Below are 15,404 nucleotides of genomic sequence, written 5' to 3'. Positions count from 1 at the left end.
TGTAAAAGTGGATCTGCAGCATATTCTGTGTATTTTTATTTGGAAATAAGTTAGGCCCGGGACAGACAGGCAGGAAGCGCCATCCTCTGGCCAATTATAGGGTTCTGGAGTGCACAGCAACCATACGCTCCAGAACCCTAGGACATGTGGGCGCTACATCATGGCGGCCTCCCATCCATATGAGGGCTGCCATCATGATGTAAGTGACGCACGAAAAGAACCCAGTTTTTCCGGGTTCTTTTTGGGGTGGAGGGATGTCACGTAGTTTGGCTGCTGTGATGTCCCTCCACAGGAAAACCGGATGCCTCCAGCCCGGACTTTCGGGACAGTATGTACTGGGCCTTAGTTACATTATGTTCCATAGAGCTTATTCTCAGGCAGGTGTGCAGAGAATGCAGCCCTGTTCATATAATCTGTATGAACCATATTTTTATACAACTGTAGAAAATAGAAATATTTATGTCCAAGAATATGAGGGAGGGTTATGTGTGCATGTGTGTATGTGTATAAAAACTTCAACTATTCTAAAATTACAACAGAACAAATCAAGCCTTACTGGTCCAGAACATAAGGCTTGCCTTCACCCAATCAGCTTCATATCAATATAATTTTAACTGTTGTATAAACACAATATGTAAAAGCTTGCAAGGTAGTATCTTTTTCATGTCTGATGCTTCTTCTTAAAATTTCTGGTCAAGATTTAGCATAATATCCTTTACTGTGATACTGGTGAACTGGGAAGAAGCATTGTTCCAATTCACACACTGTAACGTGAGGATAATGCAAGCCAACCTTGCTTTTGAAGGCTGTTAATGCATGTGAAATGCCTGAATACGGTTTCATGTGCTCTTAGACCTTGTCTCTCTCATTTTTACTTCAAATGGTAATCATCTTTGACTTTCAAAACTGCTTATATTCAGACTCAATGAGAAAACTAATAGTGTTTGAGGCAACTATAAATCTACTATAACTGAAATTGAACTGTAAAACTGTTTGAAAAAAAGAAAATAAGGGTTGAAGTTGTTTTTAGGCAGCTGTGTTATAAAATGTAGATGTTATTAAAAGAGCACATTGCTCTGTTCCATGATAGTTAGAAATGAACTGATAACTTTTTTGTATATTACCATGACCCTTACAGTACAATCCCTCTGTAGTATCATTTTAAGTTGTATCAGTTACTTGATAATGTTTTCCAATGACATGGGCATTATAAACTTATTTGGTTTTATTCAGAATGGATGTTGTTTGATGTCAAACAGAGGAATGAATTTTATGGCTTTCTTTACACAAGATTTTTTTGGTTTTCCTTCCTAGTACGGTCCTGCATAAGCACAGACCATGCTGTTCAGGATCGTTCACTAACCAGTGTTTTGCAGGAGAGGATTTGAGGATGCAGAGTGGGAGAAAGGGAAAGGAAAATTAAGTTCCACAAGCTGCTTCCTGGTTCTGAAGCCTTTGGACACAAAACACACAATGTCTTGGTCAACAATTTTCTACATATGTAGTGCTTGGTGCTCTGTACACTCAAAACTTGCAGTTTTCCATAGTTTTCTTTTTAGTTCAGTGAGGCTGCAGTTCCTCTGATAGGGCTTTTTCAAAAAAGCCCATTGCTGGAGAGCTCATATTTCACTTTGTGTATTAGGCATATTGCCAGAACTAAGAACTTAGAATGTTATCACTCACAAAGCATTACTAATTCTAGAATGGTTAATGTATGTGTAAAGTGGACATAAGGAAAGGGGTGTAGTCCAAATGCTGTTTGAAAAGCACTGTGGGCTCAAACAAAGCCTAACCAAAGGGACTCACAAGACTTGCACAAAATAATATAAATACAATTCTAAATTAGGAATACCAGCTTCATTTGCATATTATCCCCTTGGAGACAAGTGAGGACTGTGTCTCTTACATACAGAAAATGCTTGTCAAAATGAATATTGTCACTTTCTTAAAATGCACTAAGATGTTGTGCATGCTGTCTTTGTCGGTTTAACAAAACAGTATTACTAACAATTCTCCTCTTTCTCTTCACACCTCAATCCTCTTTTGCCCATGTCGTTCCACCTCTACCTGTCTTTCTCTCATACATCTTTTATGTTCTTTTGGCACACTTCAATTCTTCAGTGTGATCAAGATCAGTGCATTCAGAGCACCAAATTCGTTTTGCAGGCTGCTGCCACTCCACTCCTCCAGAGCGAGTCCAGCATAAATAGCGAAGAACTCCATTTATCTGGAAAGACTTCTATCGGTGCTCCCTGTGCCACATTAACACTGGGGCAGCCCACGCCACCCTCCTCCATGCCAAATCTTACATCAGAAACGGGTTTGGCAGACATGATACCATTAAAAGAGGACCTTGAAAGTCATCAGTTTCTTACTCCTGAGGAAGCTCCATCACCACCTGGGATGTTGCCAATGGGGAGTTCTATGATACACAGCCGTACCATGCATATCCTCAGCCTAGCCAGCCAGGACTCTTTGCATGAAGATTCAGTTCGTGGCCTTGTAAAACTCAGTTCAGTCTGAGCAATTTTCAGCATAACAGTTATGTTCCATAGAATTTGCAATGCCACTTTTGGACTCTGTGGTGTATATGTCACTAAAATGTATAATGAAGTCTACTAAAAGGATGAATTATTTTTGCTCACTGAGGTTACATCATTTCATAGCCAACTGGATTTCATAGTCAATTGGCTTGGATTCTGTAGTGACATAGACTAAATAACAGAAATGTACATTAAACTTATTTGATGATTAATGGCACTTAGTGGCTTGACATCCTGGTACTACAATGTTGATTATTATAGTACTTAAAAATATTACTGGAACTAAGAACCATATTCCATGTTTTATGAGGTTTTGTATAATATCACACTTGTAGCCAGATAGGCCACCTTCCTCATGTTACTGTGCAACAGATATTTAAAGTTTAAGATTAGTATTCATTTGATACAAAACCAGTAAAAGACTGCAATTGTGGATTTGCATGCCACGCTACAGTGTATGTTACAGTAGTGTTGGTATTGAGAGAAAGTGCTGCTTTATTATTTGTGAGTTCCAAAGTGCTGTTTCATGTAAAAGACAGTACAACAAACCAATGGGCAATTTTTTTAAAAACTTGATGAAAATGTTTATAAATAAATGAACTGGTGGTATTTCAAATGTGGAGAGCTACCATGTTTTGCATATCATTTGATTTTGTCTGGATTGAGATAGTGTGTTGTGCCATACCATGGGTTTCTCTCTTCCCTCTTGCTCACATTTCATTACGTTAGATATGAACATCAAATAAAATGGCAACCTCTGTTTCACTGAATATATGTACAAATATATCCATATAACAGATAAATAGCTTCTTGGTTATAGGGTTTGTTTGTTTTTAAATAGGATGATGCAATTAAGAAATACAAGGTAAAACCTAAACTCCAATTATGAAAAAAAATTAATATTGTGTATGGTTTTGTAAAAAATAAGCTGTCAGATTTTTAGGACACAGAATGCCTACATCTGAGCTAAATATTGAAATAACTTGAAGTTAGTAGGTTGTATTCAAAAATCCACTTCCATTTACAGAAGGGGCTTTGATTCAAGTGATTCAAGTGTCATAAATGGAATGAAGCGATCACCATCAATTTTCCCTTACAATCCCTGACATCCTTTTTCTAGATGGGTGGTAGACTGTCCAGAATAGCATAGAGGTAGTTCAGGGATTGATGTAATTGACCTCCCCCCCAAAGATGGCCTCCTCCATCCTTTTGTTTAAAGGAGTCTCCACTAGATTAATGGGTTTTGCCTTAACTTAAAGGCTTTTTTTGATGCAACCCAGTGTCTGCTTTGGAGTCCCATAGCCTGGGTACCAAGAGGAATCGCTCAAGTTGGGGGTTTGCAAGGTGAGCATGCCAAGGTCCTCTAACTTGGCAAAGGAAAATAAGTCACTGAGATGTACCTAAGCTATATGTGACAATAACTGCCATTTCAGTATGGTCATTTTCAGCTATAGCTTTATCTTAATTTATGATACAGAATTATTGGATGCTTTTAATTTTAGATTAGGAAAAATACTTATGACTTAAAGGAAACTGTTTCCCCTCAGGGATAGCCCAAAAGAATATACAATGAATATTAAAAATATTTGTATCCCTGCATTTTGTCGTGCTTTTTAAGATTGCTAGGACCTGCAATAATCTTTTCTCAGGACAAAATTTAGTGCCGAGTATTTTCAAAATTTTAGAAGCATGACTGCAGGTGACTACTTTGAAAACTAAAATTATGTAGACATTGTATTTGTTGCATCTCTGAGACATACAATTCAAAGGAGAAATAAAAGCACAATGTTTCAATTGGAATAAGGCCATCTCTGTTAGAGAAATATCAGATGATATACTGGCAAGAAGCCTCACACTGTGTACATTTTTATAGAAGATAATTATTTTTTCTCTGAGTGGTGATACAGACTTTCACCATGTTTGCATGTATAGAGAAAATTTTGATATCCACAGGTTCCTCTTTTGTTCCATTTTGCAGAAAACTATGCATGATCTGCAGTTACGTGATTGTGAGCCATTGAAATGTAATGGTTTTGAGCCATTGAAATGTTTACAGGTTTTCATATAAAGGGATATTGCCTCCTTTCCTGTGTGACCTCATAGGATTTCTTTAAAATCCTTCATATGTTATTTCCTTTAGCATATGCCTATTCCAAAGAATAACAATTACTTTTTAGAGAAATTATCTTGAGTTAGATAATGGATTGCTTTACTAGCAGAAGTTATATAGAAAGAATTCAGCTGTAAGTACCAGTGTAACAGCCATAACCACATCAACATTTTCAGTGGAGGTCAGAGAGGTTACATCCTTTTAAAAATCCCTAATGTAAGTTTCACTGCCTCCATACAACAGACACCTCAGAGGCAACAATCTCAAATCAGGGTTTTTTTTAAAGTTTGTGAGCAAATTATGTTACAAAATGTGTAATGATATGTAATAGAATTACACAGCACATTCTGGAAACTTGGGAGATATTGATTTCTTGCTGTCCTATCTTTCTGTCACGAGCACATTTTGCTATAAATCAACTGAGGAAAAGAAAAATAGTGAAAAGGAGGTGCGTGACTCTTTCAGAGGCTTATTTCATTAAAGCAAAGAGGTTTTTTAGCCATTTCTGATAGTAGCAGAAGAAAGGTTCATTTAAGTACTCCATGAATCCAAAATTAGTTCGTGAATCTCAAGGCACACACCAATATTAGATTAATTCTGTATATCTGCTTAATAAAACACATCTTCATATTTTACCATTTTTACAGACATCAGAACATGAAGCCTCCATTCCCTACAGTGTAGAAATATCAACCATAAGAAATATTTTACTCTCCCATAATGATTTCACAGCTGTGGAGCATACACAAAGGAGTAGAACTGTTTAAAAATTCATCTGATTACATTTCCATGGAAATACTTTGTTTTTTAAATAGGGGTGTTTGGATGCCTTATCATTAGGAAACAGCAGCATCATACATGGCATACATAATATGGTTCTGGTAGAATCTACTGTGTCAGGGTGTCAGAATGTTGTCGTACAGTTGTTTTTTCAGTCCTTATGTAAAGCTTTAAAATGCTGCACTGCCACATTAGAATACCTTGTTTGGTTTACTTAGCGCTCAAGGGAAGAAAATGCTTGACAGAAATAAAGTACTGTGAATACCTATTTTAGAACAAATTTATTCTTTGTTTGCATTAATGTACAGTAATTTTTTGCTGTTTATAATATTTTTGACTTTGTGTTGAAGAATAAAAAATACAGCATTTTTAAGCATTCTCTTCTGCCTTAATTTCCCCCCCCACAGATTCAAAGCGCTTTTTTTTTCATTTTCGCCATTCTTAATATAACTATTTATTTTAATTATTATAACATTTTAAATCTTTTACTGCTGCCTCATGATGACATCTGCTGGAAAGCAATGGAATTGAATATTGAGTTATCTAAATAGCAGTTTTATGTTTATTCTCCCAGTTAGTTTGAAAGCAGCCGTTTCTAATGTATAGCTCTCTCATGGGCTGAATTTGCTAGTAAAGTAGTTGGTGTATAATAAAGTTTAAACATAATCCAATACATTTCACCACTAAAAAAATCCAGCCAGTTTCATCTTTTTCTCCTATGTATGTCTATAACCATCACCTCCAATTTTGATATCCACAGGTTCCTCTTTTGTTCCATTTTGCAGCTATTGCAGGTGATGGTTACAGACATATTGTCTAGGACCATCTGTTATTTTACTATTTTAATTTATATATTGTTTTTAATTTATATATTGTTTTTGCACAATATCATAGCCTTAAAAACAACCTGGAAGAGCCGGAATTGGAGTAGTGGCAACCTTTTATGGCCTCCTGACTTTGGAAGATGGGTCACAAGATTATAGAACACATGAAAATATTATCACAGTTTTTAAAGCATCAACAAAATCCTTCCATCCCCTGCGCAAATACCAAATGCAAACTGGAGGATAATGTGATCCCAAGTCGCTTCAAGCCCCAAGGACACCCCGTGGCGGCGGGGAGGAGGAGAAAGGGTCCGCTTGGCCCCTTTCTCCTTTGCGCTGCTGGGCGCAGCCATGTGAAAGCTGCGCCCAGCGGCGCGAACCAGGAAGGAGCTCCAGAACGGAGCTCCTTCCTGCTCCACGCAAAGGGCGCACTAAGCGCCCTGGCGCAGAGCGATGACATCATGTCCGTGCCGCCCCTATAGAGGCGGTGCGGTCGTGACATCATGGCGGCCCCCATGTAGATGGGGCGCCACCATTTTGTACGGACTAAGTAGGAAGCACCGCACCTTCCTAACCCTAATACGGACTGAGTCCGTACTAAAAGGCCCGTCTGTAACGGGCCTAAGAGTTTAAAAGGCCAAACCCAGCATGTAATGTTCACTCATTTAACCTACTGAAGGCTTGGTGTTTCTAGGACAAACTAGTCATTTTGAAGTGATGGCTGCAAATGCCAAATGAGCTACTATAATAAAATACCACCTGTGCCTCCAATAAGCAGTGCTGAGTCCAGGTATACTACACTGCATTTGTATCTGGCTGTTCAGGGCAAATGTGACCTTATCTTGAGTCTCATCGAATCCCTACCCAGATGAATGGAATTCTCAACACACCAGTCCCATTTTATCTGGATTGAACTCTGGCTTCTTAGCTGTCATCTATTCAGACACTTAACAAGTTCAGATATCTATCCCTGGTTTCACCTACCTCTGGGAGTTGATGGTAAGAAGGGAAACAGGGTTGTGTGTCATGCACTTATTGACATTTTAGTCCAGGCTTCCAGACATTGTCCTAGTAGTTTCACCTAAGTGTTGAAAAGTACAAGAACCAGGATACGTTCTTATGGGTATCACAAATGCTAATACCTGGAAAGACTATTGCTCTCAGCTCCACCTTCTGGGTCCATTCAAATCATGAATATTATTCCGCTTCCTAACAGGAGGGCCAAAGGGATACTATTGTACATTGTAGTTAATAGTCACTGAGACGGCCAGGAGATCCAATAGCAATACACTCTTCCTATCTCTTTCCCCCCCTCCTCGCCCCCCCTCCCCAAAGTGATCTATTCTATCCAGCTAGCTGAGCCACTTTGTGGGCCATGCCCAGGCTAGACAGAAATGCTTCTAAACCAGACCTCTTGGAACTGGTATAATAACATGCAGAATTACTAAATATGAAACCATTTGATAATTTTCCCTACTGTCTACATGCAGTGTGTGAATTCTATATAATCTGCAATGTTACATCTTTCTCTCTCACAAACAGACACATGCCAGTGCTTACTAGGCTAAAGAAAAAGCACAACACATTCATAAACATTCTGATAACTGGAGGAAGGGTCAGGTTCAAAAAATGACCCTTGTTAAAAGTAGACTGTGGCCCGTTACAAACGGGCTGTTTTGTGCGTGCGGAGCGCGCACTAGGGTTAGAAAGGGGCGGTGCTTCTGCACCCCCCTAACCCTAGTGCATGCTCCGCACGCACAAAATGGTGGCGGCCGTTCCACATGGCTGCCGCCATGAGGACGTCACAACCGCGCCGCCTCTATACGGGGCGGCGCGGAAGTGACATCCTCCCTCTGCGCCAGGGCACTTAGTTTCAGAGCTCCTTCCTGGTTTGGTCCACTGGGCCCCTTCACATGGCTGCGCGGCCCCAAGTGGCCCCTTTCTCCTTCTCCCCGCCGCCGCGGGGTGTCCTTGGGGCTTGAAGCCCCAGGGACACCCCTTTTCAGGCTGCGGGGAAGCGGCATTTTGCCGCTTCCCCACAGCCTGAAAAGCAGCGGATCGGGGCCTCAGCGGCTGCTGTTCTGGCCACTGAGGCCCCAATACACCGGGGAAAGGGGCGGGTACAGCCCGCCCCAAATGGGCGGTCTGTAACCTGCCTAAGTACTGGACTAAGAACTGCATGTAGGGAGGAAGCTAATGCGGACAATAAAAAATGGACAGGATTTCTGAATTGATTCTCCTGTATCCTTTTAAAAATAGTCTCAAGTTCTTTTGCCCTCAGTTATGGAGAAATATGCAAGTAAATTTACCAAATTCTTATTTTTAAAAACATGAATAAAATATTCACACATCTGAACCTTTCAAGCTTCATAGGTGTAACTTGGTAAAGAATTCATCATGCAGCCATTGAAGATGAGAAGTCTTGCAGTAATTATAAGACACACACAAACACACACAAAAAGGTGGCAACTCATAAGTCGCTGCCACAGTCGGGGATTTAAATCTTGTCAAAGAAGCTAACTTAATTCTACCCTGAAAAAAGAAGATATTTACTCACATTGTGAGAATCAGAAAACTAGTTGAAGAACAGAACTGATTAACATTTGTCTGAATGGTGAGAATAATAGGATCTCACTTCCAAGGAAACTGGTGCTGCAGATGTTTGGTCATTCTTCTTCATAAATGATGGAGCATTGGTGTAGTTCTAAATATCGCTTTACTATTACAAGTTATAATGCATTCATAAATAACAGTTAATAGCAAATTTTGGGCATATTTTGTGCCTTGGTTTAAATACCACTAGTGCATTGTTTCTGTTTCAGTGAAACAAGGAAATATTGTCATTGAATCATACAAGCTTTGCATTAAAGGAAAGAGGAAAATTTAGTCACTGTTTTAGATTGCATTGAGCTATGCATGAAATACATGAATTCTTGCAACAAAATAATAATAATAATCTTGGTCTGCAGTAAAAGGAAGAACCAGAGGCACGCCCCTCAGTTTATTACCATTAATCTATACGCTTGAGTTTATGATACTCTGAGAGCTGGAGTGTTCAGAAACAAGATAGGATGAAAATCAACCCATTTGAGATACGGTGCTGGAGAAGAGTGCTGAAGATACCATGGATGGCCAATGTCCACAGTGTTTTTTCTCAGAAACTGCCCTTACACTTTAGCAATAGCAATAGCAAGTACATTTCTATACTGCTTATCAGTGCACTTAAGCACTCCCTAAGCAGTTTACAAATTGTAAGCTAATTGCCCCCAACAAGCTGGGTACTCATTTTAGCGACCTTAGAAGGATGCAAGCCTGAGTTGAGCTTCAGCCCTTTTGCTAGTATTGAACTCTTTGTGAGTGAATGGCTGCAATACAGGCATATAACCACTGCACCACCAGGGCTGGTGAATCACTTTAGAGGGATACATCAGTTAACACAGTAGATGTGTGGAGAAATCATCAAGGAAGAATACAGATTTGTGTCCCAAACTTGCAGAAATAGTATAAAGAAAGCTAAAGCTCACAGAGATGTGAGACTGACTATACAAGCAAAAAGCAACAAAAGGGTGTTTTTTTTTCCCAGATAAATTCAAGGCAAGAGGTAGTGGGATTGTTGTTCAGTAAGGATGGCAATATTATAATAATAATAATAACTTTATTACGGCCATTTGGCCAGCACAAGCAATATTATAACTGATGACAGTGAAAAGGCAGAACTACTCAATACATATTTTGCTCCTGCTTTCCCCCCAAAAGAGAACTATGTGTTTTCATGCAGCAGAAGAGGCCTTGGCAAAGTATCTGGATTGCAAATCAAGATTGCTAAGGAGTTAAGTCAGGAATCATCTGGCTGACCTAAAGGAGTTCAGATCTGCAGGGCTAGAGAAACCGTATCCCAGAGTACCTAAGAAGCTTGCTTTCTCAACCTCTTGGCATCATTTCTGAGAAATCTCACCCCCCCCCTTTTTTTATTAAACATATGTATATATATATATATATACACACACACACACACACACATATAGAATGAAGAAATTTCAAAAAAACCAGACATAGAACAGATACATTTATACATATTTTTTTTGTGTGTAGCTTATATAGTTACGGTAGACTTCCTAGTGTCTCACTACTATCCTTTTTTCTTTAATAAAATAATCCCAATTTTCTGTACATCTTGTCATGTCATGGTCTCTACGCTTTACTGTCTTTGTTTACTTTATGCTGGTTTATTATATTTTTATATTAGTCAACTGAGTGCATAAAGCGCACTTAGAGAACATGTGAGGTGTCAGAGGATTGGAGAAGGGCAAACATTGTTCCTCGCTGTAAAAAAAAGAAAGAAAGAAAAAGGCAAAAAAAGAAGATCTAGGAAACTGCAGATCAGCATAAACTCAGTATCAGAGAAAATATTGGCCTGTTACAGACAGCCAAAATAAAACTGCTTCGAGTCACAGTGGAGGTGTGGCGTTTCAATGATGCATGCGTCCTAAGAGTCTAGAAGTCGCACCAAAGCCATGCTTCAGCCCTAAGGACTGGAGCGTGGCTTTAGTGTGGCTTCTGGACTCTCAGGACGCATGCATCTTTGAAAAACCATACCTCCACTGTGACTCGAAGCAGCTTTATTTTGGCTGTCTGTAACAGGCCATAATAATAGATTATATAGGACTCAAAGTATCTTGATGATGATGCAGTGATGAATAAGAGCCAACATCAGTTTGCCAAGAATAAATCCTGCCAAACTAATCTTACATCATTTTTTTGATCAGATCACGAGTTTAGTAAATAGTGGGAATGCAGCAAGTACCATTTATCTGGATTTCAGCAAAGCATTTGCTAAGGTTCCCTAGAATGTTTTGATTAGCAAAATGTTTGAATGTGGAATAGATGGGAACACTGTCAGATAGATCCATAACTGATTTGAAAATGGCACTTAAAGAGTTATCATCAGTGGCTTCACTTCAAACAAGAAGAAAGTCTCAAATGGAGTGCCTCATGGTTCTATCCTATGGCCATTACTTTTCAACATTTTTATAAATGACTTAAATGATGGGATGGAGGGAATCCTCATCAAGTTTGCAGATGACACAAAACTGGGAAGGGTGGTTAACAAATTGGAAGATAGGAACAAAATTCAAATGGACCTAAATAAACTAGAAAATTGGACAGAAATTAATAAAATGAAATCCAAGACAGACAAATGCAAAATTCTATATTTAGGCCAAATGCACAGGTATAGGATGAGGGATATGTGGTTTAGCAGTATTACATGTGAAAAGGATCTTGGAATTATTGTTGATCATAAATTGAACATGAGCCAACAGTATGGTGCTGCAGCAAAAAAGGCAAGTGCTATTTTAGCTTGCATTAATAGAAGTGTAGTTTCCAAGTTAAGAGAAGAAACAGTCCCACTATAGTCTTCACTGGTCAGGACTCATCTGGAGTCCTGTGTACAGTTCTGGATGCCTCATTTTAAGAAGGATATAGTCAAGTTGGAGCGAGTTTAGAGAAGGACAATGGGGAAGATAAGTGATATGGAGAACAAAATGTATGAGCAAAGGCTGAATGATCTGGGCATGTTCGCCTTGGTGAAGAGAAGACTGAGGAGTGACATGATTACCTTCTCTAAATATCTCAAGGGCTGTCACAAAGGGCTGTTCTCTGCTGCCCCAGAGGGCAGGACCAAGTCTAATAGTCTGAAATGACAGAAGAGTAAATTTCAGTTCTTACGGGTGACGTGAGAATCACCCCTGCTTTACCCACTCCTGCTTTACTCCATCACCAAACAGCTGAAGTTAAAAAAAAATTTGGGGGCAGTGTTAGAGGTGGATGAAATTTGCACATTCAGTTTTTCTTTCTCCTGTATCCTTTTAAAAATAGTCTCAAGTTCTTTTGCTCTCAATTATGGGGAAATATGCAAGTAAATTTACTTAGAGCTCATTCCCATTGGAGGAATGACTCGATTTCTGATCCGGCTTGGCTGCGTGTCAGAAATCGATTCCCAAAAGGTCCCTTGTCCCCACTGCAAACAAAATGTACCTTTCTCCAGAGTAAGTGTGGGGTTTGGCGCATGATTCTTCTTCCCATTTATGCTCTGGTTGTCATTCATTTGACGGCAGGACTGGAGGAGGAAGGGAGGGAGAGAGAAGCCCCCAAGTTGGAGATGGAGGAGGGGGAAGAAGGCCTGGGAAGAAGAGAGAAATGGGGGACTTCTGGGAGCAGGGAGGGAGAAAAACAGAGGACTCTGGCAAAGGCAAGGCACACAAGGAACTGGGAGCACTGGGAGAGAGAGAAACGGGACTTCGGGGAGCAGGGAGGGAGAGGAATGCAGGACTGCTGGGGCATCCTGGGAAGGGGGAAATGGAGGACAATGTTGTTTTTTAAAATTAAACTGAGTGCATATGCGATTGATTGCTTTAGCAACTACATGCCTTTGCAAGTAGTTGCAAAAGCAATCAATCGAATATTCGCTCAGTTTAATTATTTTTAAAGAAAACAAGTACAAAGGCAGCACTGACAGGGGGGAAATGGTGGATCTGTCATAAACTGAGAAGGGATGGTAAACACCCCTCTGCCATTTGTCCCTCCCCTCCTGAATGCTGTGATTCCAATCTGTCGTTCCCACCTATTCGACTCGCTTCAGGATCGATTCTTGTGAAAAGAACTGCAAAAAAACTAGTATCAACTAACCCTGGGTTATTTGTGTTTGCCCTGCTTCTTTCCTCCTGGAATTGATCCATTGAGGATCAGAAGCAGGTTCAAATGGGAATGAGAGTCGTTTGCCCCAAATCCTGCTTCGGAGCAAACTGCAATGGGAATGAGCCCTAAATTCTTATTTTTAAAAACCCGAATAAAATATTCACACATCTGAACCTCTCAAGCTCCATGTGTGTAACTTGGTAAGGAATTTGTCATGGAGCCATTGAAGATGAGGAGTCTCTCAGTAATTATAATACACACACACACACACACACACAAAGGTGGCAACTCATAAGATTTAAACCCAGACTAAGCACTCGAAGCCCTCTGTTGGATGGATGAATCTATCCATTCCATCTCCTCCCACGTTTCAGTATTTTAAAATACCAAGTTCTTGCTGTTCCATTTATACAGAAATTTGCAAAAGTTGTTAAGTTCTTCCCAAATAAAGGGAGGAGGAGGTTCTGACTGTGCAACATTTCCACATACCCATTAATCATCACTAGAGAAATAGCTGACATTGTCACAATTTAAACTGAATATCCTCAATGGTGGAGCACGTTGTGACACAAGACAGAAATGGAGACACATGAACTTGGTGTATAAGTTGTGTTCTCTGCCGAAGCACTCCTAATGCTGTGAAGTGATTAGCTGCTGAGTTAGTTGGTATCTTCTTTTTCAGTGCAGCTGAGATGCCCTCTTGAATATCTATGGATGTGTGTCCACTTGTGACAGTTATTTTTCTGCTGTAACTATTCAGTAGTGGAGAAAGTGGATTCTGACTGCAGAATGATGTGATTCAGAGCAGGCTGATTTCATTTCTTACACCTTGACACTGCTTCAGTTAGAACAGTATAGTGCATATGCTGACTTAAAGATAAGATAGTGTAACAGCATCATTACACTGTACATATTGGAATTATATTGGCATATTTCAAATATGAGATTGCCATGTAAATCATGTACATGTGTTCACAAGTCTAATTATATCAGATGCAAATCTGAAAAACTGATTATCTTTACATTTCACAGAAGCTCTTGGGAGCAATTTAAAAATATAGCAAAAGCTTAGTGCGAACATCTAACTGTCTGGTTTTCATAGAAGAGTCGGTAGGATAAATGATTCAGTAGCATAGGTCCTGCAAAGGATAAAGCTGTGCTAAGCACTCTATAATTCAGCGTATATTTCACTGTGGGATGAACTTGTGTGTTTTTAAAAGTGAAATGGGACAGCATATAGGACGGCAGCAATAATTCTTTTATCCATGCAACTTCTGATGAATTGGGTAGCTAGTACTGAGCTCTAGTATTTGCTATGAGAAACAACTTGAAACAGGGGTACTTGAAAAGAACAGTGACAAAAGGAAAGAAGAACTAGTTTCATTACAATTTTTTTCAAGTTCATTTTATCCATATGACTCTCCTAATCTGATATTTTCAGTGATCATCTCAGGATAAGCATTGGGGTGTAACTGGTAGGCAGAGATGAGTGCACTGCCCTCCCAAATTCTGCATCCTCCATTAAATTTTCTTCACTTCCCAAATTTCTCACATTGCAGTTTATATATCAAGCCATGGAAGGCTGCATCCATGGATAATGAATCCATGGATACGGAGGGCTGATTGCATTTATTAAAACATTGTACATGTATAACGGGTGGGCAAAGTGCAGTCCATGGGACACGTTTCCCTTGGGCCCCCCTAAGTGTGATCCCTGAAGCCTACCAGAAGTCCCCTTAAGCCCCCAGATCCACCAAGAAAGTTTCTGATTAATTATTTTTTGCCCCCAAAACGCCTGAAAGCTATCAAGACCCCTGAAAAAGTGACAGCTTCCTTGTCATTTTAAGACATTTTTAGATAACCATGATTCTTAATGCATACTAATACAGCAACATGCTATTTTGACAAATGGACATGCCAGAGTCCCTCCCACCAGAGCAAACAGAAAAGACAGCAAATTTGGCTTTTCAGGGCTAATGGTTGGTTTCAGTTCAGAAAGCACCAGCAAGAAATCCTGCTCATAAATATGTGAAGAGTCTGACAAATCCAAGATTTTAATTAATGATCCTTCTTCTAATGGCACCTAGAGTGATCTTTTGGGGTTTTTCCCCCCTTTCTTTCTGTGGCTGACACAATAAACCATTATTTTCGCTGGATTGCTCTCACTTCTCCCTTCCCTATTAGAAAGAGTAGTTTCCTGAATATTGTACCTTGAAATATTCTTAGACTCAGTCACTTTCAGTTCAATATTCCTGAATATTGTACCTTTAAATATTCTTAGACTCAGTCACTTTCAGTTCTTGGAAGCTTTAACCTCTAAACCTCTGTGTGAGTGTATCACCTCGCAGAATTAAAGCAGTTCCACATAGCCATGAGTCTATCCCACAGAATCCTAAGATTAGTAGTTTGGTGAGGCACTGGTGCAATCTCACACTCAAACCACTATGCCAT

The 15,404-nt window shown here is 39.6% G+C and overlaps 1 protein-coding gene across 9 annotated transcripts in view; it reads left to right on the top strand.

The window, feature by feature from the left end:
- The window catches only part of ZDHHC14 (zinc finger DHHC-type palmitoyltransferase 14), an 87,306-nt gene that overhangs the window by 64,013 nt on the left and 7,889 nt on the right, over positions 1–15,404 (top strand). For 3 of the 9 annotated variants that reach the window (XM_042446200.1, XM_042446198.1, XM_042446203.1), the window contains one exon: positions 2,122–5,806. The exons of 2 other annotated variants lie outside the window; for them this stretch is intronic. In XM_042446200.1, the coding sequence (XP_042302134.1) occupies positions 2,122–2,523 (402 nt within the window). In that variant the 3' untranslated portion in view covers positions 2,524–5,806. Of the gene's footprint in view, positions 1–2,121; positions 5,807–15,404 lie in introns of those variants that run through there. 4 more of the 9 variants (XM_042446202.1, XM_042446201.1, XM_042446206.1 and 1 more) reach the window with 3 other exon arrangements.

Source organism: Sceloporus undulatus, chromosome 1 (genome assembly GCF_019175285.1).
Source record: "Sceloporus undulatus isolate JIND9_A2432 ecotype Alabama chromosome 1, SceUnd_v1.1, whole genome shotgun sequence".
In the NCBI taxonomy this organism is placed as follows: Eukaryota; Metazoa; Chordata; class Lepidosauria; order Squamata; family Phrynosomatidae; genus Sceloporus; species Sceloporus undulatus.
The sequence above is the reverse complement of the archived record's forward strand: the minus strand, read 5'-3'. Positions and strand labels throughout refer to the sequence as shown.